The following is a 27,536-nucleotide window of genomic DNA, read 5'->3' on the forward strand; positions in this document are numbered from 1 at the left end:
CTCCCTCTTTCCTGGTCCACAGACCCCTCGCTTAGGGCTTGCACCCAAACTTTTCAAATATGTTTCAGCTCTGGCCAAGCTCTGGTCAATAATCATGTCGTGTTCTACGAATTATATAAAGGAGCACTCAACATCTGCGAGCCGCTACGGTCACGCTGCTCCCAGGGCAGAAGTGAGGCAGCGTCTGACGATTTGCCTCTGCCCTGGTAAGAAACCGTAAAGCCGTCATCGCTTGATATTTTCTCACAACTTTGAGACCGTTGATAATTTCTCCCATCTAGGGTCGAAAATTACAACCGACAACAGCTACGATGATGAAATCCGCGCACGGTTGTTGGTAGTCAACAGAGCCAATTTCAACTTACAAAAACTGTTTTGCTCGAAACGTCTCACCATAGGGTCAAAGCTCTTACTGTATATGATCTTGAGTGCTCCTCATGTATTCCTCGGAGACTTGGATTCTTAGCAAGAAGAGAGGAGAATCCTCCGAAGAATTTTTGTCCCCCTACATAAGGATGGACGATTCCGTAGCCTACATAACGACGAAATCATGGGTGATACCATGGCCGTCAGATTGTGGATAAAATCCGGCTCAATAGGTTACGGTGGGCGGGTAACTTAATCCGTATGGATAAGGATGATCCAGCCCGGCAAGTCAATAAAGGCAATATCAATGGTAGAAAAAGAAGACGAGGGAGACCTGCCTGAGGTGGAGTGATGAGATGGAACCATGGCGTAGGCAGGATGCCAGACAGCTGTTAGGGATATCGAGATGGTGGACTTCGACGCAAAACCGGGGTGTCTAGAGTTCCTTATTAAGGCAGGCCTAGACCGGATACCAGTTGTTGCGCCGCTGATGATGATGATGAAACACTTTGAATGTCAGTACCTCACTAAACTGAATGGTTAGACAAACCAATTGCATAACTTTTACGAGCCAGGTACAAATCGGACAAATACCCACTTAAATATGCTTGTATAAGAAATACGCAAGACCTATCGTACCTGGAGCGCTTAGCTTCTGGTTTCCCGACTTGTTTAGTTTAAAGGCGGCTATTGAAATCGCAGTGTTTAAAATGGCAAAATAGAGGAGTGGAAATTTTTCCCGGAGTTCTGAGTTATCGCGGGCATTTAGAGTGTATCGGTGCACTTGAAAGAAGGGATATTCATCTTTTCAGGCGATATTTTAAGGAGGAATTTCACATTGTTAGAAATGCATGCAACAGGGTTCAGCTCGGTGCTGGCAAGGTGGTCAATGTAGAGGGTCAAAACCCTCTCGCAAATTGACCTGTTTAGAAACTAGATTTTATCTAGGATGTGTGAGGGTTGCGTAGAATATCTAAATAGTCATCGCCGGAGGCTCTGCTCAAGGATATCACTGGGAAAAAGAATCAGATTGCGATAATTGGGAGAACGTGCCTGGATCAGTTCATCGCATTCTTCTACAATTACTTCAGTATATTGACGAACTATCAGGTGAATGGTATCGTTTGTGACTTCTCTGTTGGGGGGAGTAATAGTGGTTGAAATTTTGCTTTGGGGGCTGCAATTATGCGTTTCTAATCAGCTTTCTTGAAATCAGGGGCTAATGGTGGGATGGAGATCTGGATGCTGGGCTTGAGGATTATACCATCGTTTTGGGATTTTGGATAAGAGTTAATAATATTACTGATGAGGAAATGGTCCAGCAAGGAGTGGGCGAATCCTTTGTTAAGGATGGGAAAGCTAGTTGGTGAGTAATCGGTCAAGGCGAACTCCGTTCTTTGTGGGTCTCTGATGTCAGGGAACTGACTAACGAAACGTGGAAGATGGGGTTAGGAAGGAGATTGTTATAAAATTAAGTCACTAATGCAGGGGAATGGACTGGCTCCTGTTATTCAATCTAACATTGGAGCACTGCACATATCAGCTTCCAGTAGATGTAAAAAGTACATCACTCTTCAAATCGCCCATGCAGGAAACATTAACATGGCATCATGATCGTCTACGGCTTCAAAATAAATTTTTACAAATGCCGAAAAGGCAGCAAACGAATTTGTCTTACAAGTCAACGAAAATAAAGCAAAATTAAGGACGGAATTCTGAAAAATAATGCGCATCAGACAAAACATTACAATTTATGGATACAATATAGAAAATGTAGAAAGCTTCATTTACTTAGGCAGACGATTGCCGAGCGAGTTAGATGAGATTAGGAGATGAATTCACTCAGAAATAAAGCATTCTATTCCGCCGTGGTGATTTTGAAAGCCAACAGTTTCCATAGGGGTACGAAGTTTCAAGTCTACAAAGCCTCCACGCAAATATCTATCAAAATGCCGAATGCTTTTGAAGGAAAACCACTGTGGAGAATTAAGGGGGGTTAAACATGATGGAAGGCAACCATAACTAGTGCGAAGTATTTGAGGACCCAGGAATGCACGATCATCAATAAGCAAAAGTTACGATGGTCACATGCAATCCAAGGATTGGGGGAATGTAGGACGAAATTGAAGGGTTGAGATTTTTGAAAGCAGCGGATCCTGAAGTCTTAGATCAGAAACATTGAGAAGAGCCTCAACGGCTGCAACGATATTTAGACAGAAGTAAGAAGATGAGATTCAATTCAAAGCCAGTACTTTATATATTAAATATATTTTATTTCTACTATCTTACACGTATTTGCAATAATACTCGACAGATGTATCAAATAACTACTATGCAAAATTTGATTTTTTAGTGAGCAGCCTTCTTCCAGGCACCATGGCCATAACCGCCATAAGCGACTGGAGCAACTGATTTAACGTAGCCAGCACCGGCGTATCCATGTCCGAAACCAGCACCGTAACCAAGACCAGCACCGTATCCAAGACCAGCACTGTAACCAAGACCAGCACCGTAACCAATACCGGAAGCTACTGGAGCAATCGACTTAACAACGGCTGGGGCAGAATAGGCATGTCCGAGTCCAAGACCGGCACCGTATCCAATGCCAGCGGAAACTGGAGCAATTGACTTGACAACTGGGGCGGCGTAGCCATGGCCAAGGCCAAGACCGGCACCATAACCGATACCAGCGGAAACTGGAGCGGCGTATCCATGTCCAAGTCCGTAACCAGCACCAAGACCAGCACCATATCCGTATCCACCATAAGCAACGGGAGCGACACTCTTAACAACGGCTGGAGCAGCAGCGAAGGCACCATGTCCAGAATAGCCTAGTCCTCCAAGTCCAGAGTATCCTCCATTGTATCCATATCCTACAAGACCTGGTTTAAGCAGACCTGCAGAGGAGTAACCGCCAGCATAGCCACCAGTCCAGGTAGCGGAGACAGCAGCGATAGCGGCGAATAAGCAGATGAATACCTTCATGTTGTCAGGAATCTGTACGGATTGATACTGATACTGATTCGTTAGATCTCTGTAGTATTTATACTACTAAAAACTGAACTAATTATTGTCTAGGATTCAAATTAATTGAGGGTCATGAGCGATCTAGCCCGCACGGGGCCCCATGATCTCAGAATTAAGTTTATTGGACACGTTTTCTAACGTGGCGAAAATATACACACAGGCATGTGAATGGTGAGTGAATTAATTAAATCAGGCTCAAATTTCGATAATAAATGTCGATATACATAATTTGCATACAATTCGGCAGCCAAACTGTGGCAAGTGAAGATCATTACCATACAAGACACCTGCGTCTCACATTCTTTTTTTCCGCGAATGTGCCACAAAATACGAGCATTTTTTCAAGAGTCTACAGAGTGTGTAGGATTAATGGTTTGTAGGTTTGTAGCGATTAGAGATAAAACTAGTTTCAGCCTTGTAACTGACCAAAGCCATTAAAAGTTAACATTGGACTGGAGTCAATTTTATAAACTTCGTATCGTAAATCATCTTCAAAATAGTTCTAAGTGTTTTGCCATCAGACGAGAACAGGAAAAAAAAGCTTCCGATCTAAAGGATCGAACCTGAATTTATTATGATTTCCCCGATATCTGTATATAATGAATTTAATAGATATTATGTGTATACAAGCTTCACGTGTGACCGCTGGAAAAAAACTGAAACATGTCTCTTTTCAAAAACGGGTTTCATGTTGACCATCTCCTTCATTTGCCCAAGTTTTAGAAATTTCGCCAAACAAGAATTAGATAAGCTCTTGATTGTGGGAATATTGATCAGCAGATGCTGAGACACCTTAACGATGTCCGTTGCCAGCATTTATCAAACATTCATTCAAAATTAAAGTTCAAGACAACCAAATTAGGATTCACTGAAATGCTTTTACCAGATTGTGTTTATTTGATGATTTACAAGATGAGGCGTCGTTAAGTTTTGGATTAAAAACAAACTGAATAATCAAATAGCAGAAGTTTCTCATAGTTTTCGCATAAATTGTCAGATGAGGTTTGAACATATCCGAGAATAGATACTTTTGCTTTCATACTTTGCTTATGAAAATTTGCAATTTAGAATGTCAGCGCCTTATAAAAATCGGCAAAGATTTTGAAAATGCTCATTAAGAGCTCTAGTACAAAGTATATTGAAATCTGCAAATAATTATCTAAAAAATTGCCATGCAATCCAGTGCTACTGATAACAGGTAATTGGGAAAATCCCCATCAAAACTCTAGAACTCCAGCGCTACCTCTGGTCCTGAAATTTACCTTACAATAAAGATGCCTAACAATATTATAAATTTTGCGCTCCCCACTAAGTTTCGTCATATCAATTAGGTAAATTATCACACGACCTCTCCGCGGTAGCCGCTCATTCCGCAACTTCATACGGAGGGTCTGTTTGCCTGCTAGTCATGTTTTAAGATAAGCGAATCTAGCGTAGAATGAACCGAAGCAACAGCCGAAGGACCATCCTCTCTGCACTGTGAAAGGTGCTCACAGGGCCTCAAGCAAAAGTTAAACATCATAAACAGACGACTTTGTGGCCAAAAGAGAGCTTTCTTTCTAATATTCGTGCCCTAAATATCTCGAGCACCTTCGATTTGAAGTGGAATCCTTACTCTAATGGTCGCGCTGCTCACAGTGTATTTACGAGTATATGGCTTAAGCGCGAGATCAAGACGTGAAGTAAAATTTTAAAGAATGGACGATGATAAAAGAAAGAGCGTTGCGCACGATCAGATGTTCAGCTGCTGACATCCAACTAAGGCACAGTAGCCGTTAAAACTAGCGTAGCGTTTAGGGTGGTAAAAGAACTACCAGTTTCTGTCCTAGAAATCTCTATCGCCCTACTGGACGTGGCGAGTATCTACCAGACAAGGAAACCTATCCCTTTCAAATGCAACTGACCGGCCGACTAATGGAGTACACGTTCTGAAATCTTTTAGCATGGTAGTCAGGTGGCATTCGAGGATGGCACCAGTACAAACTGGTCCACATTCGAACTAGACTGCCAGAGTGATTCATCGAGCATCTCATGGAAAGCAGGGGGATTGAGGGGTCGTATCCCTTAGCTCGATTCCTCCCAAGTAGTCATCATATCCTTACCATGCGAGGGCCAGATCTTCAAGGATTTTCTCAGTTTGTGCGACGCCGATACAGTAACATTTGGGAAGGTTTCAAGCTCCAGCACTTCCGTCGATACTTTGGCCTAGATCAGAAGCCAACACAATTCTGGCACTTCTACTACCCCTGCTGTCTGTGAAATTGACCAAGGATGGTTCTCTCAACGGAGTCTTTGCCTTTATTCCAAAATTTTTCTTTTAGCCACAAGAGAGCCCCTCCCTCCCCCTCATCCGGCAGACCTTGCATGAGTTTCGTGATATTCGACTTTTTACCAAAATATAAGGGTTTAAAGACCAAGCTATGGAGTTTCAAGTTATCTACCTTAGCATTACCGTCGCCCGTATTACCGAAATCTGGCTGGATGACAAGGTTTGCAATTCCGACCTCGTCGAAGGGTACTCTGTCCTTCGTTGTAACAGAGACTGTACTGGCAGGTCAACCAGCCCCGGTGCGCCGTTTGCTGTTAGATTTCCTTTCTGCTTTTTTTTCCTCCTCCTCTCCCACCTTCGATTCTGTAACCGTACGATTCATTCATTCATCCAAATCTGTGTATATTTTCCCTTCCTTAGCACCTCCACCTGTAGGAGAGATTCGAGAGATTATCAGAAGTCCTAATCGGTTTTCACACTTCACTTCCTTTCATCCTCTCTGGACACTTTAACTTTCTTATGCTCTCTTGGGATACTACTCCCGCCCTTTGTTCCCTCCCCAGTAACTCCTCCCACCCTCCCTTCCTTTATCCACTTTCATGAATGCCTGCACAATTAATCTTTCCGCGAATAACTGAGATCGCAATCTTTGTCTTGCCCTCTCTGATTTTCCTGTGCGTTGCTTTTCCCAATTCTCTTGTGCTATCATTTATGTGCCTCCTGATACCCATCATTCTGCTCTCGAGTACGATGTTCAAATTATATACCTCCACTCCTCTACCGTGCTCAAACCTGCCAAGTTTAACATTCATAAGGCAAGTCTGGAAGGACTGAGCTCGGCTCTGGCGATAATTGCACTTCATTAAGAACTTGCTGCAAGGAACAAGTTCCTGTCTTGTGGAACCTATTCTAACTTTCTTTTTTGTTTCTTCTAACGGAATTCTACATTTCTTGTACACATTTTTAATAATGAAGTCAGCTATCTCCTCTTTTCATCAAATTCGTTGGTTTCTCTGCTCACAACCTACAACTCTATTGTGACCTACTCTGCCCCTTCTATTCGCTACTTTATGTTTCCTCTCATTCCTTTTCTTCTTTTACACTAGCGGATGTAGCTTGCTTCGTTTCTCCTACCATTACCCTCCTTATCCCTTACTTGCCTAGTACCTCATTGGCAAGCTTGACGCTAATGTTGGCCCTGGTCACGACGGTCCTTTCAAACTCTTTTTCTGAAAACTAGTCAGTCCATTTCACTTCTTCTCTCTACTATTTTCAATAAGAGCCACAAGGAGAACTATTTTCGTAGCCTGTGCGAAGAGGCTCCAATTCATAAAAGCCGTGATCGCACTCCCGATGAAAATTACCGTCCTATTTCGCTTTCCTCTTCCTTTTCCAAAATTTTGGGAAGGTATGTCAACGATTTGTCGTCTGCCCACTTTGCCCACCTCACAGTGAAAACACGGTTTGCTAAGCTTAGGTCAACTGCCTTCAACCTGCTCAAAATCCCCAACTTCGTTACCAAATGTCTAAATTCACGGTAGGAAGTGCATATTTTCTGCACTGACTTTACTAGACCCATTGACACTGTCAACCACAAGATGCTTCTGTCCCAACTCACCTCTCTCGGCGTTTCCATATCACTTGTATCATGGTTTGCAGGACCGGTTGCAAAAGTAAGAGGCCTGCCTCTTTTGATAGCTGCATACCCCGTTCCTTCTGCACCTCCTCTGGTGTCTCACACGGCTCTATTCTGGGCCCTTTATTGTTTTTATTCTTTATCAATGACTTCCCCCTTCACCCTGCCTTATATGTCTCTGTCTGTTCTATGCCCACAACCTTAACCTGTTTTCTTCTATATCGTCACCTATGGACAGTGTCTCCTTCAATCGAATCTAGAATCTTTCTCTCCCTCTCTCATGTAAAAGCTGCTTCCGCAGTATGCCAATTTTAGGCGTGCCAAGGGTAGATACGTATTCTACCAAGAAGAGGTAAGTAGGTAATTTAAGCACGTCTTTTGAAAATATACATATTTCCAAGAACTGTTGGGTGTAAACCTCATAACTATTCAAATTCTATTGGAAGTAGACGGGGAGACTCCTGAAACAATTGTGGCATCGGACTACTTTTCAAGAGGTAACACCCGAAATTAGTAAAACTTTCGCTCGACTGCGATCCTAGCACACATAAACAGATATGGCCCAAATGAAGAGGTGAATATCTTTTCGACTTTATTCTCAGTACTAGGTTAAAGATGTAAATATGGCCGATATGGGCTATTTGCCAACATTCGTAAGCAACATTAAGCAAATGATCCGGGACTGGATAACAAAAAAATTCCAGGAGCATAGGCTGGGATTCTTATTCTCTGCCTGAATAATAATATGGCCCATATAGAGGTAGGCAACAAACTGTGATCAAAATACACAAAGCTTCTGATGATGTATAGTAGCCAAACCAAATAACTTCTAGAAATTCAGGAAAGGGATCGCATAAATCACAAAAGTATGTAAGCTAATCTTTATTTTTTTTCGCATGCATTTTTCATCTACCGAGGTCATATCCGATACTGATGTACAATATCCTTACACTGACACTCCGATAACAGATAGAGTGAAGAAAAAGGAAAATGGAAAAATAGCAAAAGAGATATTTTTGGAAGCCAACGTAAGGTGGGGAGTGCGAAGCGGCGCGGAAAACATCTTGCCAGAATTAACCCGGACTGTCTTCGGTTAGTAATTCTAGGCTCCATTTTCCGGGTCGTAAGAAGCAGTACAGCCTAAGAACCTTGATATGTACCAAATTTCAGACCAATTCAACTAGGATTTCCGCTGTTCTGCAAACGATGGCGTTCTAACGCTGATAACCTGATGGCTGTAGTGCACAAGGCAATAGATAATAAAGAGTGTGTTTTCGAAAATCACGGGTGCTTTCGACAACATGTGGTAAGCAAAAATACAGAATACCTATATCCGCATCGCTGAATTTCTGGATGAATCAAATGTAAGAAAACAGAACCACAAATTTTATAGTTAGAAATGTATACTAAGGTTGTAGGGTTGGGTGCTATAACTGCCTTTAGAAATGCTAATTATTGGGTTAAAGTTAGCACAACAGTCAGGTAGTTACACAAACCTGAAGGACAGGCTTGCGTGTGTTTCACTGGGCGATGAAAAAAATCTAACGGTATTTCTAGAGATCTTCCTAGGCGAAGAGAGCTATAGCAAGGATGAGTGTTGTTCCAAAGAGGAAGTAGTTCACGCCAATGGATATATTTCCGTATATATCTGACAAAAATATGTATACTCAAATTTCCGGAGGCAATATAGGCTGCAGGACATTGAGATTGTAGCAGAGAGCCAGGTAGTTATCAAGGTATTCAGATGAGGTAAGCGCTAAACTAAAAGAAGAATGATAATTAAATACGCTCGGCTGACTCCGCCATGTTATTTACATAGCATGCTTGTCCCAAGCACAGATAAAGGAAGGTATGAGGCAACGTAGTTTATATTACCTCAGTAAAATCAAAAGTAAAACGTTTATATGAAGACTAAATTGTTTTCTATTGTCGGTTCGAATATGGAAAAATTCTAATTTTTACTATTGACTAAGAACCTCTCCCCCGACACCCTTTCATTATCTTGGCGGTCAGTCATTAGCTATGATTGCTTCTTACAAGGGCCTATGTAAGTGTGGCCTTTCACAGCAAACTTTGATTTAAGTTTCTTTTATGTCGATGTACTCAGCCGCGCTTCCATAATGCTTGACTTTATCCTCCGTTCCTTCTATCAATTCAGGGATGTCCATTCCTCTGTCATCCTTTATAAATGCGACTGTGATGCAATTAAATCTGTGCAAAGGTAATTTACTCGATTCCTAACCCTAAAAAAAATATTTCCTATACGACTTATCCTGAAAGTCTGGCTTTCCTTAATCGATATCTCTACAAATTCGTAGATCGTTGACTGACAGATGTGTCCCTTTCAAAGTTTGCAAAGGCTTGATGAACTTTTCTGTAGCTTCCGAAATTCATTACCGTAACACATCAAACAATATTCGAAACCTTAATGATTTTGAAGTTCCTTTCGCAGTGCTTTTATGCCACTTTAACTTCCCCTTGCCCAGGATGTTACAGGATTATAACCGTTTGTAGCTTCGCCCTCTGGCTTCATTCCTAACCACTTACAAAAATAGTGTTATTGACACCTTCTTCACGTATATGCAATAAGTAATTAGAGTATTCTCCGTTTATTGTTGATCAAATAAATACTAAATACTATCCAATCTCATTAAATGGTCATGTTGAGAGATTATAAGCCTCGGAGAAATGCTAGGGTGTTCACCTCAGCCGCCGCGGTAGGACGAGCGCAGTCCCATCGAGAAATAAGGAAGGGTTCTTGACGCATGAATGGCGTCAGAATATAAGTAAATTAGTCCTAGCAAAACAAATAGGTACCTACATACCACGAAGACTATACACAGGAGGAGCAACTTCAGCGACAATGAGGCATGGAATCTCATTGTACGCCTTTCGAGTGGGACGAGACAGGTAAACGTCCGGAAATCCATGTATTTAATTGTTGAAGATGCTAGGAGTCCTGAGTCCGCATCCACTTATTGACGGACGGTACCACTTGGGAAGCAACTTACTTCCTTACTTGTAGTCCACGGACTCCTCCTTTTCGGTTAAACACCCAAGTTTATCAAAAATGTTAACTATATATAAATGGAGTGATTACCACCTGTCGCTACTTTCGGTCACGCTGCTCACAGGGCAGAGGTGAGGCAGCGTCTGATGAGTTGCCTCTGCCCTGGACGAAATCGTCAGTCAACATTTTTTTGATAAACTTTGATGTTTACCCCAAAAAGAGGACTCCGTGGACCACACACACACACACACCACCAGGGAAGAATTGAGGCAGCATCTGATGAGTGGCCTCTGGCCTGGACGAAACCGTCAGTCAACATTTTTAATGTATTTAATGTTGTAGGGTGTGGGTGTGCCGATGTCGCCTAGATGGTTTTCTCTTTATCTTATCCCAGCAGGAAACAGATGTATCCGAAAGGTTGACCTTGGATGAATCTCCTCACTTCCTGGGAGAGCAAACATGGATTAATTGCTGAGAATATTGCGCGCGTTGCCTCTATCAAGCTTCCCATAGAGGAATTTGGAAGTATCATTCGCTCAGTGATTCTATTAAGATCCATTTCTATTAATCCGAATTAAATCTTCAAGGAAGTTCTTATGTGCAAGATTTGTTGTTATGACAGATGCTGCCACGTGCTCGAAACAACTCGCTGCGACTTAGAATGCCAACGCGGTAAAAACACTCAATATGGTGTTGGCAATGCCATTTTTAAGGGTTTCCGTGATGCCATTAACAAAGTTGTACGATTTGATGACCGTCTGAATGATGAAGCTCATCATTATATCACGTCTTTACCTCAGACAAGTCGACCTGATGGCGGAAAAGATGCCTTCTGGCAACTTCTCAATGCAAAGACCTATAATGTGCCTGCTGATGACTATATCGTCATTGGGGACGACATTCATGATGAAAAGGCAGACGACAACAGTTGCCATGAGGGGAAAGGATTTGATGGGTGCAATGAGGGAAGCCAGCAAATAGCGGATTTTGTGGATACTACTTGTGAATACATGGTCCATAAAACGATTGTATGCAAAGCCGTTCGGGGGAAAGCGGGGAAACATGGCACCCCAACATTGGCCGTTGATTGCAGCTTTGCGATTTAAGCCACCGATAAAACAGGGTGAGGGATGTACTGGCTCCATGTGTACTAAATGGAGTTATTTGTGACGAAAGAGAAGAAGTGATCTCACTCAACCTCCATTTCCATAAGCATTGCCGACATTTGGAGCAATCCCACCTGTCAGCGCAACCGACGTCGAGAAAGCAATAAAACGAATGAAATCGGGGAAAGCAACAGAATCTGACGACATGGTATCGGATCTCTGGAAAGCGAAGAACTGGGACCCAACACTGTAGCTCAATGCATCCTTCAATCGGAGTATTTAGGGAGGTATAACACTATCTGGCTGGCAAGAAAGCATCACAATTCCAATATGGAAAAATAACGGTAGTCCAACAGAATGTTCACATTACCGTCCGATCTGGTTGCTGTCCCATATCATAAAGACTTCTGGACACATCATTGACAGCCGTATTCCTAAAGTCGTCCAAATAACTGTGAATGAAGCATAGTTTATCGAGAATTGCGCAACTGCTGTGCGCTTACTCTTTACATCACATTTTTGGATCTAGAGAACGCGTTTGCCTGTGTGCCACATGAATTCATCCGGTGTGCTCTACGACAATAACTAGTACCAGAGGAACTCATGCACGGGGTTAAATTGCTCTACCTCGATCCAAAAAGTAAAGTTGGAAAATTGGTGGTTGTATGAAAACGGCTTCGTATCTCTGTGGATGACTATCAAGGAAGCGCCCTCTCATCACCCTTCTTTGGTCTTGTTATGAACACTGTCACACAAGACATCAAACCTCCAGCGCTCAATAAACTGTTTTATGCAGATGATGTTTTCCTAGCGTCTAATAGTAAAAGTGTTTTTGCACAACTTCTTCAAAAATAGAATGATCGCCTCATCCAACACGATCTCAGATTAAATCTGGATGAAACAGAATTCTTGTCGCCCGATCCCCATAACACCGATACTACCATTGCCAGGGACAGTGACCTCCCCAGAGCTGAGCGATTTAAATATCTCGGGTCAATGTCATCAGCAAATAGAGAGCTGCATTATGAAATTGCTTCACGCATCAGCACAACCTGGATGAACGCAACTTGTTCCACAACTTGTTTGTGGACCTATCAACGAACGTCCGCCCTGTCGCCCTCTATGGTTCTGAGTATTAACCATTTGTAAAAAACAATTACCGGCGTGTCGCGGTAATGGAGACGAACATGTTGCGTTGGACTATTGCGTGATACGCTTTGATCACATTCGAAATGAAGGCATCCGCGATCAATACGGGGTTGCACTGATAGTGGAAAAAGGCTAAAGGAAAAGAAGAATTTAATACGTTTGACTCGTATGATGAGGCCTGATATACTCTGGGTTCCAGGCCATATTGGGATAGATCGCGATGAAGCTGTGAAATAATTAGCCAAAGACGGTGTAGAAACGGAGTTCGATGTGCCCGGACTTCCCTGTGGAATTGGATAGTGGTCCATAGCCATGACACTCCAGAAAGAAGAAGCATGGTTAAGAGGTCTCTATTGAGGGAACTTACCAAGAATGGAAAAGTTTAGGGTCTTTTCATGGAAAAATGAGAACCGCAAGATTGGTTTAACCTCACCAAGAAAAACCTTCGGATCATAGCGGGAATACTCCACTTTAGATCACTGTAAGCTGAAGTATCACTTGAGAAAGCTGGGGATAACTTAGGGTATTGCCTGCAAATTCTGTGGGGAGAGCACATATTCTGGCATGACGTCCCATTTACGAAAGCAGGAGAGCAGACGAAAGAGAATACCTGATTAAAGTAAATAAAAATTATTTGTGTTGAGAAAGATGAAGATTGAGAAAAGGTTAATAAAATATTTCAGTGTCATTGTCTCTAGCTTGCTCCAACTTATTCTCTAATATTGATATATAAGACCGTATCTTTACACTAAAGGAAACATTTTTGTTTAATTTCAGATACATATAATTTCTGCTGAGATGTAACTTGTTAAAACGACAATAAAGTTGAATAGTTAAAAAAAAACACAATTTGAAAATGTCTGTTTGTTTCCTAATATTAGAGAAGGTCAGATTTGAGTGATACAAATATAAGACGTCTGACAAGGTATGGAGGAGCGTAAACAGTCATAAATTTAGGAAAGTGTCAAAATATCTATATACTGCAATCACACCATAACTAGGCTAAGGACAAACAATTCAGTAGTTGGGAAAGAAAATGATGAATTGTAGTTAAAATTAATATCGTCTACTGACTCAATAAAACTGTACTTGAAAGAAAACCAAAAAGATGTAAACAAAAAGATTAAATAAATCAGAAGAAATATCTTGTCCAATCTACATAAATAATCCAATTAGTAAAAAAAGCCATCAAATCCTAATTAAAATCAACTTTTATTTCTATGACTAAATTTCTACTTAAACCAAGAAAACAAACCCTAGTCATTGCGAGGTGGAGCCTTCAAATGCTGTGGTATATTTAATGACCTGGTAACAATATCAAAAGCAGTTTCGGTATGATCTTTGAAAAAAGATTCATATCTTTTGGGGGGCTTGCTCACTAGTTGAACGCGTGCAAATTATTGAAGACACCTGTTATTGGATGGAAAAACAAGTTTGCAGAAGTCTTCGTTTTCGGAAAAAACCGGACGAGGCTCGCCGGGTGATTCGTTCACTTGCAAAAGCAGTTATAAATCTGATATAGTATATAATCATCCATGCAATATGCATAAATTTTTGGGATCTATCTTTTTTGTTCTATTGTTAAAGTTCTACCGGGAGGATCAGTCCCCCGTTGTTTATTTGTGCATGGAAATCTCCCCCAAAATTTAGAAAACCTGCTTGCCATTGATAATCATATTATGTTGAGTTTGCTTTCAGATTTATAATTTCCGATAATAAATTACTTTTAGGTAACATCATATTGTTTCATAGTTCTAGAAAAAATAAGATTTTGTATAAATAGAAAGAATGTTTTTGTGAAAAGCATCAGTTTGATTCTGTATCTAAATCAGCCTAAACCACAATGAAAGTCTTCTGCTTGTTGGCATTTGTTGCCGTTGCATCCGCCACTCTTCAGGGAGGATACTCTGGCTTAAACTCAGGACTCGGTTATAACGCCGGAGCCAACTTTGGTTCTGGACTCGGTTCTGGACTCGGTTTTGGCTCTGGACTTGGCTACAGCGCTGGAAGCAGCCTTGGTGCTACTGCAGCTACTCTCGGCGCTACTGCAGCTACCATCGGTGCCACTGCAGCTCCACTTGGTGTTACTGCAGCCCCACTTGGTATTGCTGGAGCTAACTATGGTTCAGGACTTGGATACAGTGCTGGACTTGGTTACTCCGGTCAAGGATACACCGGACAAAGTTTCGCTGCTGCCCCAGCTATCACAAAATCTTTAACTTCATTCAGTGGTCTTGGTGCTGGTATCGGAGCTGGATTGGGAGCCATTCAAGGATCAGGTTACAGTGCCGGTTTAGCTGCCACCCCTGCCACATACAGTGCTGGTTTGGGAGCCATTCAAGGATCAGGTTACAGCGCCGGCTTAGCAGCCACCCCTGCCACATACAGTGCTGGTTTGGGAGCCATTCAAGGATCAGGTTACAGTGCCGGTTTAGCAGCCACCCCTTCCACATATAGTGCAGGTTTGGGAGCCATTCAAGGATCAGGTTATAGTGCCGGTTTAGCATCCACCCCTTCCACATACAGTGCTGGTTTGGGAGCCATTCAAGGAGCAGGTTTCAATGCCGGTTTAGCCGCTACCCCTTCAACTTACAGTGCTGGTTTGGGATCCATTCACGGATCAGGATACGGTTCCAGTTTAGCCGCCACCCCTTCAACTTACAGTGCCGGTTTGGGAGTTAGTTCTGCAACTGGTTACAGTGCCGGATATGGAGCCAACTATGGATCTGGTTTCGGTGCTCATTACGGATCCGGCTTGGGATCTGGATATAACTACAAATCCTCAGCTGCCTATAACGGATACGGAAGTGGAATCAACAGCGCCTGGAAGAAATAAATAAAAATTAATTTATTAAAATGAAATCCTGTTTAGTTTTTTTTTGTAAATAGTTTTCTCTTTAGGCGTCTTTGCCTTTGCGCCTTACCCTTAAACATTTTGCTAACTTGGCTTAGCAAAGAAATTTCTATTGAAACCTTGTTATGAATAGAAGATACCGGCATATGTCATTCGGATAATTCATTGGCCGTCGTAACCAAAATCAGATTTGCAATTCGTTATTGTTGGCATTTCAGTAGAACCGGTCCTGCAGGAATAGTTGTTGATATTTTCAGGGATTTCTTAACTTGAATCTATCATCTAATCTGTCCAAAATAACTTCAGGTTATAAATGCAGATTCTACATTTTAATTTGTATGTGTTCAAAACAAATCAAGTTATAAATTTAGATCCTACTTTGAACTTTACATACTAGAGCCAATTTCACTTTCCCAGCCAAGCGTATCTAAAGAGCAATAGAATAAATTTAGCCTCTATTGTGGTAGTCATTCGGATATTTCTTGTTAATATTAATGCGTACATAAATTATTTTGGCTGCAAATAATATATTAAAACTTCAGTTTTCATTAAACAAAGTATAAGCAGGCTATCCACCTTAAGCTATCAAATCCCATAATTCTTTTACTTTTTCTTAAGCGTTACAAATAGCTTAGCGTTGAGGTTTTCAATACAATTTGTCTATGAATTGCACCTACTCGTTCCTCACCTTCATATAGAACTTTATTGATGATTTTTCAAAGCCTTCGCTCAATTGTTCTCAAATCAGAATAAAATTAACTTTGATATTGTTTATAAAGCATTCTCCTAGGTTCTTACACAGAATTAGGTACCACACGATATTTACGTATGAACCTATCGACACTTGCGCGAAGCAAACATAATAAGAGGATGATCAAAGTCTCAAAACTTCTAGACTTTACTATTAACAGATTTGGTTTCAACAAACAACATGTAGTGCACAATACTGAAAAATTTGATAGGAATGCTACTATTAATAGCATCGTTATTTGGTTGCAATAAACCTCTGTGAATGGTGAGTTCGGGAAGTTGGCTTTTTGGAGGCGGGGGCAGTTCTTCTTATTAACATATTGTGTAAGGCCCAAATCCCCTCTGCCCTGTATTCCCGGCTAGATCGGGTGTAGAACTTCTGGTACAAAAAATTCACGAGTATACATAGTCGGTTGGCACACAATGTAAAGCAGGGCATTAGCCAGCTGGAGCAATTTCCACCCTTCCTCATTGCGGGAACTGCCCACCTTGTCTTTAAAACGGACACGGTGTAGGACCCCGCGGGCACAAGACCGATTACATGCTTAACGACACTCTACAAATTCATAACGTTCATTATTAGTGGCAGGGTCAATGCGCACCTTGTGACGAGGGGCAAAAGGGTTACCGACTGGACTTGGTAGTTATAGGACAAGCAACTAGAGGCCAAAGAAACGTCTTTAGTTTATTATGCCAAGGCTTTCCATAGCGTCCCGCACACCTGGCTAACCGATGTCCTACATCTTCATTGCATTGATCCGAAACTAATAAAGCGTTTGGCGGCAGTCATGGAAGGGTGGCACCACCTTATCAGTACATTCATCTGAGGGTGCCAATACTTCTGAACCTATCCTTATACAGAGTGGCATCTTCCAGGATGAGTCGTTGAGTCCCCTCTGGTTTTGCATGCACTGAACCCCCTTTCATGGCTACTGAATGATGCTAGAGGGCATGGTTTTTCAATAAAATATGGCCTACCTGCCAAGTACGAGCTGACACACTTGATGTACGTAGATGAAATCAAGTTGAATGCTGGTACTGACGACCACCTTAAAAGTCTGTTGGGAATAGTACGCATGTTTAGCCGTTGTATTCGGATAGAATTTATATAAAAGAACTGTCGAATCCAAGCCATCCGCAAAGGCCATCACGAGACGCATACCGGGCATAGCATTAGTGACCTCCACTTCCAAGCTATGACCGAGACAGGCTTCCACAAATACCTAGCAACTCTGCAGGAATCTATGCTCGAGTTGGAGATCTGAAGGATGCTCTGCTGTCCGAATTCCTGCCACGTATAAAGCTGGTACTGAAATCTCATCTTTCGGGGAGGATAAAATAAGCACATTGAATATATTCGTTATCCCTTCACTGACGTATGCATGCAGAATATTGCCGTGAACAAAGGCCGATCTGGAAAACGTCCAGCGGCGGATACGGACTACTATGTCCAAATTCCGAATGCATCATGCAAAATCTGCCATGAAGTGGTTTAAACTGCCGCGCGATTGCTAATTGGTTAGTTGACGTGGCGTTGCAACATTGCCAAGTCGAATGGCGTGGTTGCTACACGAACTTATAAAAAGCTCATAATGAAAGAGCAAATGGAGAACGACCAGTACAGAATGTGTGATTCCGCGTTAGAGACGTTGGACCATCTCATTTCTGGCTTGACTGTAATAACACCTAGCAAGCTGTATGCAAAATGATTCACCAAAACGTTGCATACCAGCATGGGTTGATCACGGGAACATGCCCGGTTTACCGATATGAGCCACAAGGAGTACTTGATAATTCTGCTTACAGCATGTATTGGGATCGGTAAGTTCTAACTAGTCGCCCTACACCACCTAACAAGCCTGGCTTGCTGTTAGTTGACATAACGGGTCGTTCCGCGTGTATTATTGATGTTGGAAATCAAAGAAATTTGACATCTCGAGAAAGAGATTATAGTTCCCATAACATTTTCAGCTGCAGGTATTGTACTTAAATCCCTTACGGCTTTCTGTGATGTTCCGGGACTCTCACACAGTTTAGTTCAAACCATGCAGAAATATACCATTCTGCATACGTGGTCGATGTTGCAGGAAGTTCTCGACGTATTCTCCCATTAAACCATCACCCGCCAGCACCACTATGCACCTTTATCTTTTAAGTAGGTAAGATCGTCCGAGCCTAAATGCTTGGCATTTAGTGCTATTATTAGGTAAAATCCGACTCAGAAAAATAAATAACTGACTATATTCGGTGAAAAAAACTGTATACTCTCCTTTTGCATGGATGGAGACCCCCCCCCCCCCCCACCTCCTTAAACTCAACTTGGGACCACAGATCTAGTCATCTTTCTACCAAATTTCTATCCAATAGGAGCTACCGATTCTTAGGTAATAGGTGTAACAAACAGACAGACAGACAAACGGACGGACACACAGTAAACCAATTTTAATAAGGTTTTGATTTACATATTGTGAGTTTTTTAGAGATCGAAAACTGTTACAGTTTTCTAAGCTAAAAAGTGACAGGTAGGTATTCCGATGACATGTTGAAAAGATTTATATGATATGTCCCACGCGAGACTAACGTCTCAACAATTCATTAGACTTAATAATAAGCTTAAAGTTTGAGACTATTGATGCAAGAGTTCTTAACCAACAAAAATTGGTGTTAACCTAGATGAAACAATCAATTGAACCGGTCGAACTAACAGAAGAAAAATATATCCGTAAATAATAGTGGGTGAGGGGTTGTTTTGGTTATTTCTGGACACTTCACTGTGATCAATTTGGTATGACCTGGCCTATCGACTTCAGTCTTCAGAAATCCCTACAAACAGTGACAAATTTTGAGAAACGAACGGGTGAGGAAAAAGACGCTCCTGATATTCACATAATCAAACAAATTTAAAAAAAAAAAACGAAAAAAATCTTTTCAATATATTTTAAACCCTTGATTGAAATTCTAAGAACTATGCTGGGGAGACCATTGGAAGTTAAATGAAATTCCCAAGGAATTTTATGATGTCCACTGATTAAACCAGCGAACTAATGGATATTAATTACTTAAGACATTTTCCAACTTTCTTAAATCTCGGAAAATAAGAGAGAACTCTAGAAGCTTTATGCAATCTATAATAACAGAAAATTGGAGAGTACTAACCATACTGAAAGCGACTAAAGTCTTAGCCTCTTTTTAAACAGAAATCACTTTTTTGCAACAGAAAGTTATCAAACTGTCGCTATTGCAATATATCGTGACTACAAGCTAAAATTGAGTGGTTTAAGCAAGTTGTGAAAGATACAGTTGCATCGAATAGAATTTCCCAAGCAGAACCATTTCAAAGCTACATCCATTCTAAACAATTCCGTGAATATCTTTAGATATTCTATCCAACAACTCAAAATTAAACAATCAGCACTCCAAAACTCGAGCTAAAATTATTGGAACCGGTTCGTTGCAAACTTTTTTATGTTTATATCATTTGCATTTGCTTTCGCTCTTGATTACGGAATGGTTAAAAATTAGATCAGTGGTACCGGTATCTTTGTTACGGTGACATTGTTTTCTTCCCACAAAAAAAGGCTTTTAGCTGGAAGCGAAGGTGTAAACGAACTCATTGATTATGTTGTCCACTTCATGTTTTGATCGGATCAGATTATGCATTGATAGTAAAAGTTCTCATTAAAATGTATGAGGCTATTATCGATTAATGACCACAAGTGGCAATGAACTATAATTGGAGTTTTGTTTGGTGTTCTTTTTATGAATGGCATAGATTTGTACGTAGGAGGTCAAATGGAAGTATAATATAATATTTCACAAGCCGATTCGTCACTGTCATAGATAAACGATAGGGTGCACTTGTTATGATTTTAATACTTCATTGGGCATTTGGTAGTATATCTAATGGATTGTTTTTATCAATGAAATAAACGGAGTTAATTTGCCGGCCGAATGATTTGAGACAAATTCATTGAGATATTTCAATTACATAGGAAAGAGAAGAGGTAGGATCTGTTCAAAAATTAACGGCTATAGGTTTCTCCGATCTCTATTAGGTAAAAGGAATGCATTCAATGGTCAGGATGCAAATGTTCATACAGAAGAGATTCGAAAAGCTAACCTTAGGCTTTTCATTTTTTATGAATTATCAACTTTTAGGAACGCAGTCGTAGACCGTTGTTGATGCCGAATGGTCTTGAAAGTGATCCTGCTGCTTTTATCTGACCTCGCATATTGGTCAGGGTCAGCCTAGTCAGTCCTATCAATTTCGCCGAGATACCGAATTCCCTCATGGTCATGTACAGTTTTACCCTGGCTATGCTATCATAACTACGCGGCTCTAAAGTCGATGAAAAGATGTTTTCAATTACTTGCCGCACAGAGAAAATCTGATCCGTTGCTGACTTGCTTGGAGTGAAGCCTTTTTGGTATGGGCCTATCAGGAAAGCGGGAAATATCTTATATATGGTACTCAGCAACGTGATACCTCTATAATCGCTGCACTGTGTGATATCTCCCTTTTTATGTATGAGACAGATAATGCCTTGTTCCTAATCGCTGTCCCATACCTTGAGGACAAATTGATGAACCACTTAGTGTAACTGGTCGCCTCCATATTTAACCAATTCGGCTGTAATTCCATCGGCTCCTGGCGACTTATGGTTTTTTAGCCGATGAATTGCATGGACTGTTTCTACTAAACTTGGTGGTAGCAGTATTTGTCCGTCGTCTTCAGTTGGCCGGACCTCCAACTCGCTGATGGCTGTTCAGTAGCTCATCAAAGTACTCAACCCATCGCTTCAATATGCCCATTCGGTCGGAAATCAGATTTCCCTCTTTGTCCCATCAGGATGAGCATCGAGGTGTATAAGGCTTCATCCTGCTGACTTGTTGGTAAAACTTCCGCGCCTTGTGCGGTTGCTCCATGTACTTTTCTAGTTCACAGACTTGTTGATTCTCCCAGGCTTCCTTTTTCCGTCTGTAAAGTCGCTTCTCCGCTCGACGGAGTTCGTGATAGGTCTCTGCGCGTGCCCGCGTTCTTTGAGAATGCAACATTACTCGGTATGCGGCATTCTTCCGTTCTGTAGCTAGCTTACATTCATCGTCAAACCAGCCGTTCCGACTCCTTTTGCGGCTGAGGCCAAGTATGTTTGTGGCCGTTTCAATGATAACGTTCTTCAGGTGGTTGTGAAGATCATTTGTTGATGCTTCATCTCCAGGAGCTTTGTTGACTGCGGTTATTGCGGCATGTTGTGGATGGCTTCAGTGTTAACTCTCACCTGATTGTCAGAGGGGATTGTAGGTGGTGTTGTAATTCGAGCTCGGAGCACAATGCTAACGACATAGTGATCCCAGATGATATTGCCCCCCCGCCCCTATATGTCCTGACAATCACCAAGGCTGAGAGGTGGCGGCGTTCAATCAACATGTGGTAAATTTGGTTGAAAGTGGTCCCGTCTGGAGAGGCCCACGTATGTTTGTGAACCGCTTTCCGCGCAAGCCAGGTACTTCCAACAACGATTTTGTGTGACACTGCTAATTGTTAAAATTCCCAAGTATGATTTTGATATCATATCTGGGACAGGCTTCGAAGGTTCGTTCTACTGCCTCGTGAAAGGTAGGTTGGAAGGATGCAGTCTCATCTGTAGGGGCGTGAACGTTAATGAGGCTTATATTTCTAAATTTGCCTGAAGCGCAGAGTGTATAGCAGTTCGCTTATGTTTTCACAGCCGACGGCAGCAGGTTTCATTTTTTGGCTATAAATAAATAAATAAATAACCTACTCCGAAGACATGGTTTATTGGATGGCCACTATGATATATGGTGTAGCGCCGGGTTCGTCGCTGTGTTATCCATCCAGTCCGAGGCTCCTGTTCTGGCTGCGCAACTTCGGTTTTCCGTACAGGGTTGTGAGCCCTACCCAACCAACAACCTGGAGGACCATTTCGTACAATTTGCCCCGTTTTTAGGCGCGGGAGACTCGCCTTCATCCTTCTCCGTCTGCAGTTTCTCGTTAAGAAAAAGCTCCCAGCGGTCACCACGTGGAGGTTGAGATAGGGTTCGGAAGTAGAGCTGTTGGTGTTGGTTCAGCAGGCGTTTCCCAATTTTTATGCTGCATCGTGGGTGCCACTCCTCCTTTCGCCCTACTACTACTACCCTTTGATCTTTTTTTTGGCCTTTGGTTGTATTAATTTTGAAAATTTTCGACTTACAAACACGAAAATCCATTTCTTACCGACTGGCAGAAACGGCCCGTTCTCGTTTTTAAATATGCAGCATTTTTCGACAATTGTCATCCGCTTCTAAACAATATGATGATATGATAGCGGTAGGCTTTTGTAAGCCGGAGTGGGCAAACTCGAAGATTTTCTCAAAGATGAGCTGGCCTTGCTCGGTCTCCCTACAATAGGGAGCAAACTAGAATTGCTGAAGAGACTTCTTGAAACTTTAAAGTTGCTGGATGCTGGCCTGGAGAGTCGTGAATTCCAGTCTAATTCTACATTGTATCTATATTGAAAATCGCGTGGAAGCAGCTGGAACGTCCGCCATAAATAATAACAATTCGGCAATTCTACTACAACCTCCGATAAATCAAACGAACATGAAACCTTTCAGATCAGTTGTACTAAAAGTTATATGCTGGAGGGCAACAGCGTGCGTTTTGTGACTTGAAAGCAAACAGTTTTGGAATAAAAAAGGTAACAGTTTTGGAATAATTATTGTGAAGAAAGCGAAACGATAGGGGACGGATACCCTACTATCGTAGGGCGACCTGATAGTATTTATCATTTGAGTGGTACAGCGACGAAAGAGCTGACTTTGGAGCAACAGAGAAGAGAACTGATGTACAGGAGCAGAATGAAAGACGCAGCAGGCAAAGGCTATGTAGCTAGGGCTTATAGAACAGTATGGCAGAATCTTCTGAAAATTAATAGATACATGTTCAAAGTTTCAAAGGTTAGTCGACACCGGCTGCTCCAATAGTCCCGCCTATATAATTTTCTTAAACTTACATTTTTGTAGGCAGCACAGCAAACATTATGTAAAAATAGTAAAAAATTTGAAAAACATTTGGATATTTACGGTTCTACAAAACCGTCTCTGTCGGAGATAGTCGTTTTTATTTTGCAGATACCAATTTTTTTACAGCAGATTACTGCGCTATTTGCAAAATGAAAACTATCACCAATGGAGACGATGTTGCATTTCGATCCAGCTTTTTATGCTTTTATCAAAAGCATTAAAATTTCAGGAAGATCATCTATTATATTTTTGTGTAGAAAAAAAATTATGAGATTACGTTGAAATGACAACAAGAATTCCGTGTCCCATATCTCGTCCTCCACGGAGCTGAGCCTATTCCCGTAAGCAGACATTGTTCGTTGAGAAGCAAACGCTGAAAAAAATCACTTCTACACAACGAATGTAAACGAAACCATCTTCTGGACCCACAATCATAAGTTGACTGTATCTCCCAGCAGCAGAGCTAGATGTATCGGCAAACCACGATGGTGAGCTTCTATCTCGTCACTGCTTCCTGAGGAGCAAAATGTCCGCTTTTCTTACTTGCACTATCTGACCCGTCAAGTTATGAGCATCGCTATGCATGTTCGCTTGCAAAATCTGGATCATGTTGCTTTACTTTTCATTTTTTCGAACAATTCTTTGAGGACCTAATATCACCCGGAACCGACAAAATGAGCCACTTCTACTACAGACCGCGATCTTTGCAAAGCATTTTTCATACTCGCTGGCCATCGCTCTGGGTCTGGATTCACCACGCTTGGAGCACAATGTGCTTCTATCTTACATTTTGCTAACCCCTGCTATGTGGCCATTGGTCCAACACTTAAAGCAATGGGTTGAAACTATGTTTCTTGTTTTCCTGCGAATGATCCACCCCATCTTTACTTTCCGTCAATGAAGAAGTTGGCTGGCTGTCTTTTTAGGGAAAATGAAAAGTTCGACAAGTATATCGTAGGTTCGAGTCCACCGGATAGATTAAACGTCTAGACCATAGTCTTCTACTTTGGCGTTGTAGCAAATTTTTCGAAAACCTTCCCCCCTGGACGTGGCCTCCGAATGAATGTGCTTTGCCCCATCTCGTTTTTGTTTGGAGCTGATGTTATCAACGTACATAGTTAACCTCGGCCATGTTGCAGTGAAGTCAATATCGTCACTAGTCAACTTACTACGTTGTTGCTGAATATCTGCCTATTTTCAACGCTACTTAGTCCATTTGGTTACCACTCCGCGGAATACTTCTCGCTGCGTGCTGTGTAGCAGATGCACGTTGTTTTCCACTCGCCCCCTTTTATTTATTTTTTGCTCCGTTTCTGGCGGGCTAAGTGCACCGTGTTCTGTGCAGCTAGGGGCTCCACTAGCAATGTGTTTTCTTCCGTAGCCCCTCTTCGACCGTCTTTCAAAAGTTCCGCTGATGTACGATAAAATCCAGGAGTTCCTCCATATCTATTGTGCTATTCTTGATACCCATGGACATGTTCCGTTGGACACACTTCTTTTTACGGAAGACTAGCGAGGTAGTTCTTGAATAGCCTTTCTTCCTCTACACTTGGTTTTCCAAATGAGGTCTATCTTCTCCGATGAGATATCTTGCGTTTCTGTCTGGTTTGCTTGTTAGTCAATCTTTTCGCCGACAAGGCAATGTTGCTCAGCTTGCCATCTTTTCTCATTGCCATGTTTCGGCCTTCGAACTCGATGGAGTCTCCCCCTCTTAGCCACCAGCACTTTTACCCACGACGGTGCCACTACTAGTCTTCTTCTCTCCTAGGACAGTGAGTCTTTCTACTTTTTCAGTAGGTGTCCGTCGTAGCTTCGCGCTTCTTGCAAAAGCATTTATAGTAAAATCCCCCATTATAGCTATCAAAAGCGGTGAGAGCTGTTTCTTCTAATAATTTGGGCTGTTCTAGTTGTTCTGTTGTTCTAAATGGTAGTGTCGTTGTCATTGCTGTTCCTGTTTTTCTTGTTGATCTTTTCATTACATTCCCAGTCCCACCTGCAACCACTATCTGCGTTAGAAAGCGAGGTCGCCTTAAATGACACAAATACTTACGGGACTCTATGTTCAAAGCAGGGATCGGGTGCTAGGACGGTAGTAAGGTGGCAGAATGCTAAGCTATCAACTCATGTGCAACCTATTTTAAATTGTTTGCCAAATTTACTATGTTAATAATCATTTGGGGGGCCAATCCATTTGAATGTGGGCCAAGACCGTAACGGTACACTAGAAGACAATGTGGTCAGCTTTGTGTCCGCTCATGATTATTATCTGAATTTGGCTCAGGCACTTATTCAATCCTGAATCGACTGTTATCCGACGACTTCCAATTACGATACAAATCCCTTCCCCATCAGTGGGATTTGAACCGCAACCGTCTAATACAACAGCCTAGTTCTCTAACCACTACCCCATCCGGATACACGGAAAACACTGATCGCATTCCATAGGACTTTCTTTCAACGCATGGAAAGATTTACTCAATTTTAATACTCTATCTGTACCACCTTCGTAACATCAATGATTGATATTTATTATATCTTCGAGTAAATCTTTTTCTTCTTTGTCCTGTTCAGATATTTGGTCTGGTTGGAGTAGAGAAGCTCTTAAGCCAACATATCTAATCATACATCACTTCAGTTATATTTGGTAGAATTATTTAAATTGTTTAAAAAGTTATAGTACTTCCCTTGTAAATCCACTATTCGAAATTATTATAATACTTACATATTTATGTGATGTAACATTACATAACTTTAAGGTAGTTAATATTGCATTTAATTGGCAATTACTAAAAAATTCTAATTAGCTGAAAGGTGAATGAGAAGAAAACTTATTCCCTTCCAATTACTAAGGTTAAGCATTGTGGGGAGCCATTAATATTTAGATGGAGGACCACATTCAACTATAGTATGTTCGAATTTAGCTCCTTTAGTTATAATAATAAATAAATAAATAATAAAAATATTACTAAATATGTACATATGTATATATTTAGTAATATTTCCATCCCTTCCATAATTTAGCCTTTTTCATTCACTTTTAGTAATAAACAGGGAGGAATAATTTTTTGTGTCAATTATCTCACGTTGATTTCATAGACTAAAAATTGATGAAACCACACTTTCTCAAATGATTCACTTCAAAGTCGTTCAAATTAGCCCAATTTCCATGAAGCAGGAAATAAGCCGATAATTTAATTGTCCAATGGACAATCAAAAGATCATTGGTTTAGCCTGAAATTAACATTAATGAAGAATATATTCAACCTGAATATGTCACAATATAATGAATACTTGTATACGTACATATCAAAGGCTTTAAACTGCGGAAAAACCGGCTGAATAGCAAAAATTGAATATGCCGAAGCTATACTCATACAAATAATAATTTTGAGCTTATGATCGATCTTTAACAGTTAACAGTTATTTTAAAATTTTGCATAAACTTAGGCTTTACACCTAATTTATTTTAATTATCGAAAATAAAATCTTTTATTAAACTAATTATAAATATATATTTAGGCTTTTTGTAGTATATTATAATATAATAAAGATATGATTTTAATGCTTCATAAGTTCCTATAGATTTGCTGATAAAATATAAACTGTACGTTGTATCTTAAGTTTATTTTATGTTAAATAGATGAAATATTCTTTTAATCTGAAAATATTAATAAATTCAGTATTGCCCAGATGGAAGCTTATAAGGAATTAATTTTTGATTAATTTAGTGGAAAGAATGTATCAATATAAATGAATTTAAGATTTCTTCTTTATTTATGGTGAAAATGATTTTTATATTTTGCAAATTTAAAATGTATTCACCATTCCCAATGATTTCCATGTTATCTTACAAATTATGAATTGAAAAAGAATTGAAAATTAGAAAATACATTTTCGAAAGTTTTGTGTTGAATAAAAAGTTCTAAACAAGCGAAGGAAACGGATAAAACTTTTTTCAGATATGGTCATATTGGGTATCAACAAAACACTCTGCGGTTTAGTACATTAATCGAATTATGGGTGCTACCGGTGCTATGAGGACGACATCCGACGTAGCTCTAAATGGATTACTCTATCTGTAACCCTTGGATTACATTTATATACATTGCACTGCAATGAAAACAACCCGTAGACGATTTCATTTAGAAATATGGGAAAAAGGCGGTCTTGAGGAGTACAGGATATTGGGAAAGTTATTGTAGGAACTGAATCCAGTTTTTGTAATGCCTTCTGATTTTCGGATTCTCTTACATCTGATAGAAGACACTAAGGGCCTTCTATAGCGATGGCTCAAAAACAAAAAAAAATAATCAGCCTTTTAGACAAAAACGAACGGCAGACATTAG

The 27,536-nt window shown here is 40.9% G+C and overlaps 2 protein-coding genes across 2 annotated transcripts; one reads left to right on the forward strand and one right to left on the reverse strand.

Moving 5' to 3' along the window:
* Window positions 1–2,602: 2,602 nt before the first annotated feature.
* On the reverse strand, window positions 2,603–3,397 carry LOC119657188 (fibroin heavy chain-like). Its single transcript, XM_038063991.1, has one exon. The coding sequence runs from the start codon at window positions 3,349–3,351 to the stop codon at window positions 2,716–2,718; it is 636 nt and encodes a 211-aa protein (XP_037919919.1). The 5' UTR covers window positions 3,352–3,397; the 3' UTR covers window positions 2,603–2,715.
* An 11,009-nt stretch (window positions 3,398–14,406) lies between these two features.
* LOC119657055 (fibroin heavy chain-like) lies at window positions 14,407–15,399 on the forward strand. Its single transcript, XM_038063808.1, has one exon. It carries the CDS (start codon window positions 14,407–14,409, stop codon window positions 15,397–15,399), a length of 993 nt encoding a protein of 330 aa, XP_037919736.1.
* Window positions 15,400–27,536: the final 12,137 nt, after the last annotated feature.

The sequence above is a fragment of the Hermetia illucens genome, chromosome 5 (assembly GCF_905115235.1).
Source record: "Hermetia illucens chromosome 5, iHerIll2.2.curated.20191125, whole genome shotgun sequence".
In the NCBI taxonomy this organism is placed as follows: domain Eukaryota; kingdom Metazoa; phylum Arthropoda; class Insecta; order Diptera; family Stratiomyidae; genus Hermetia; species Hermetia illucens.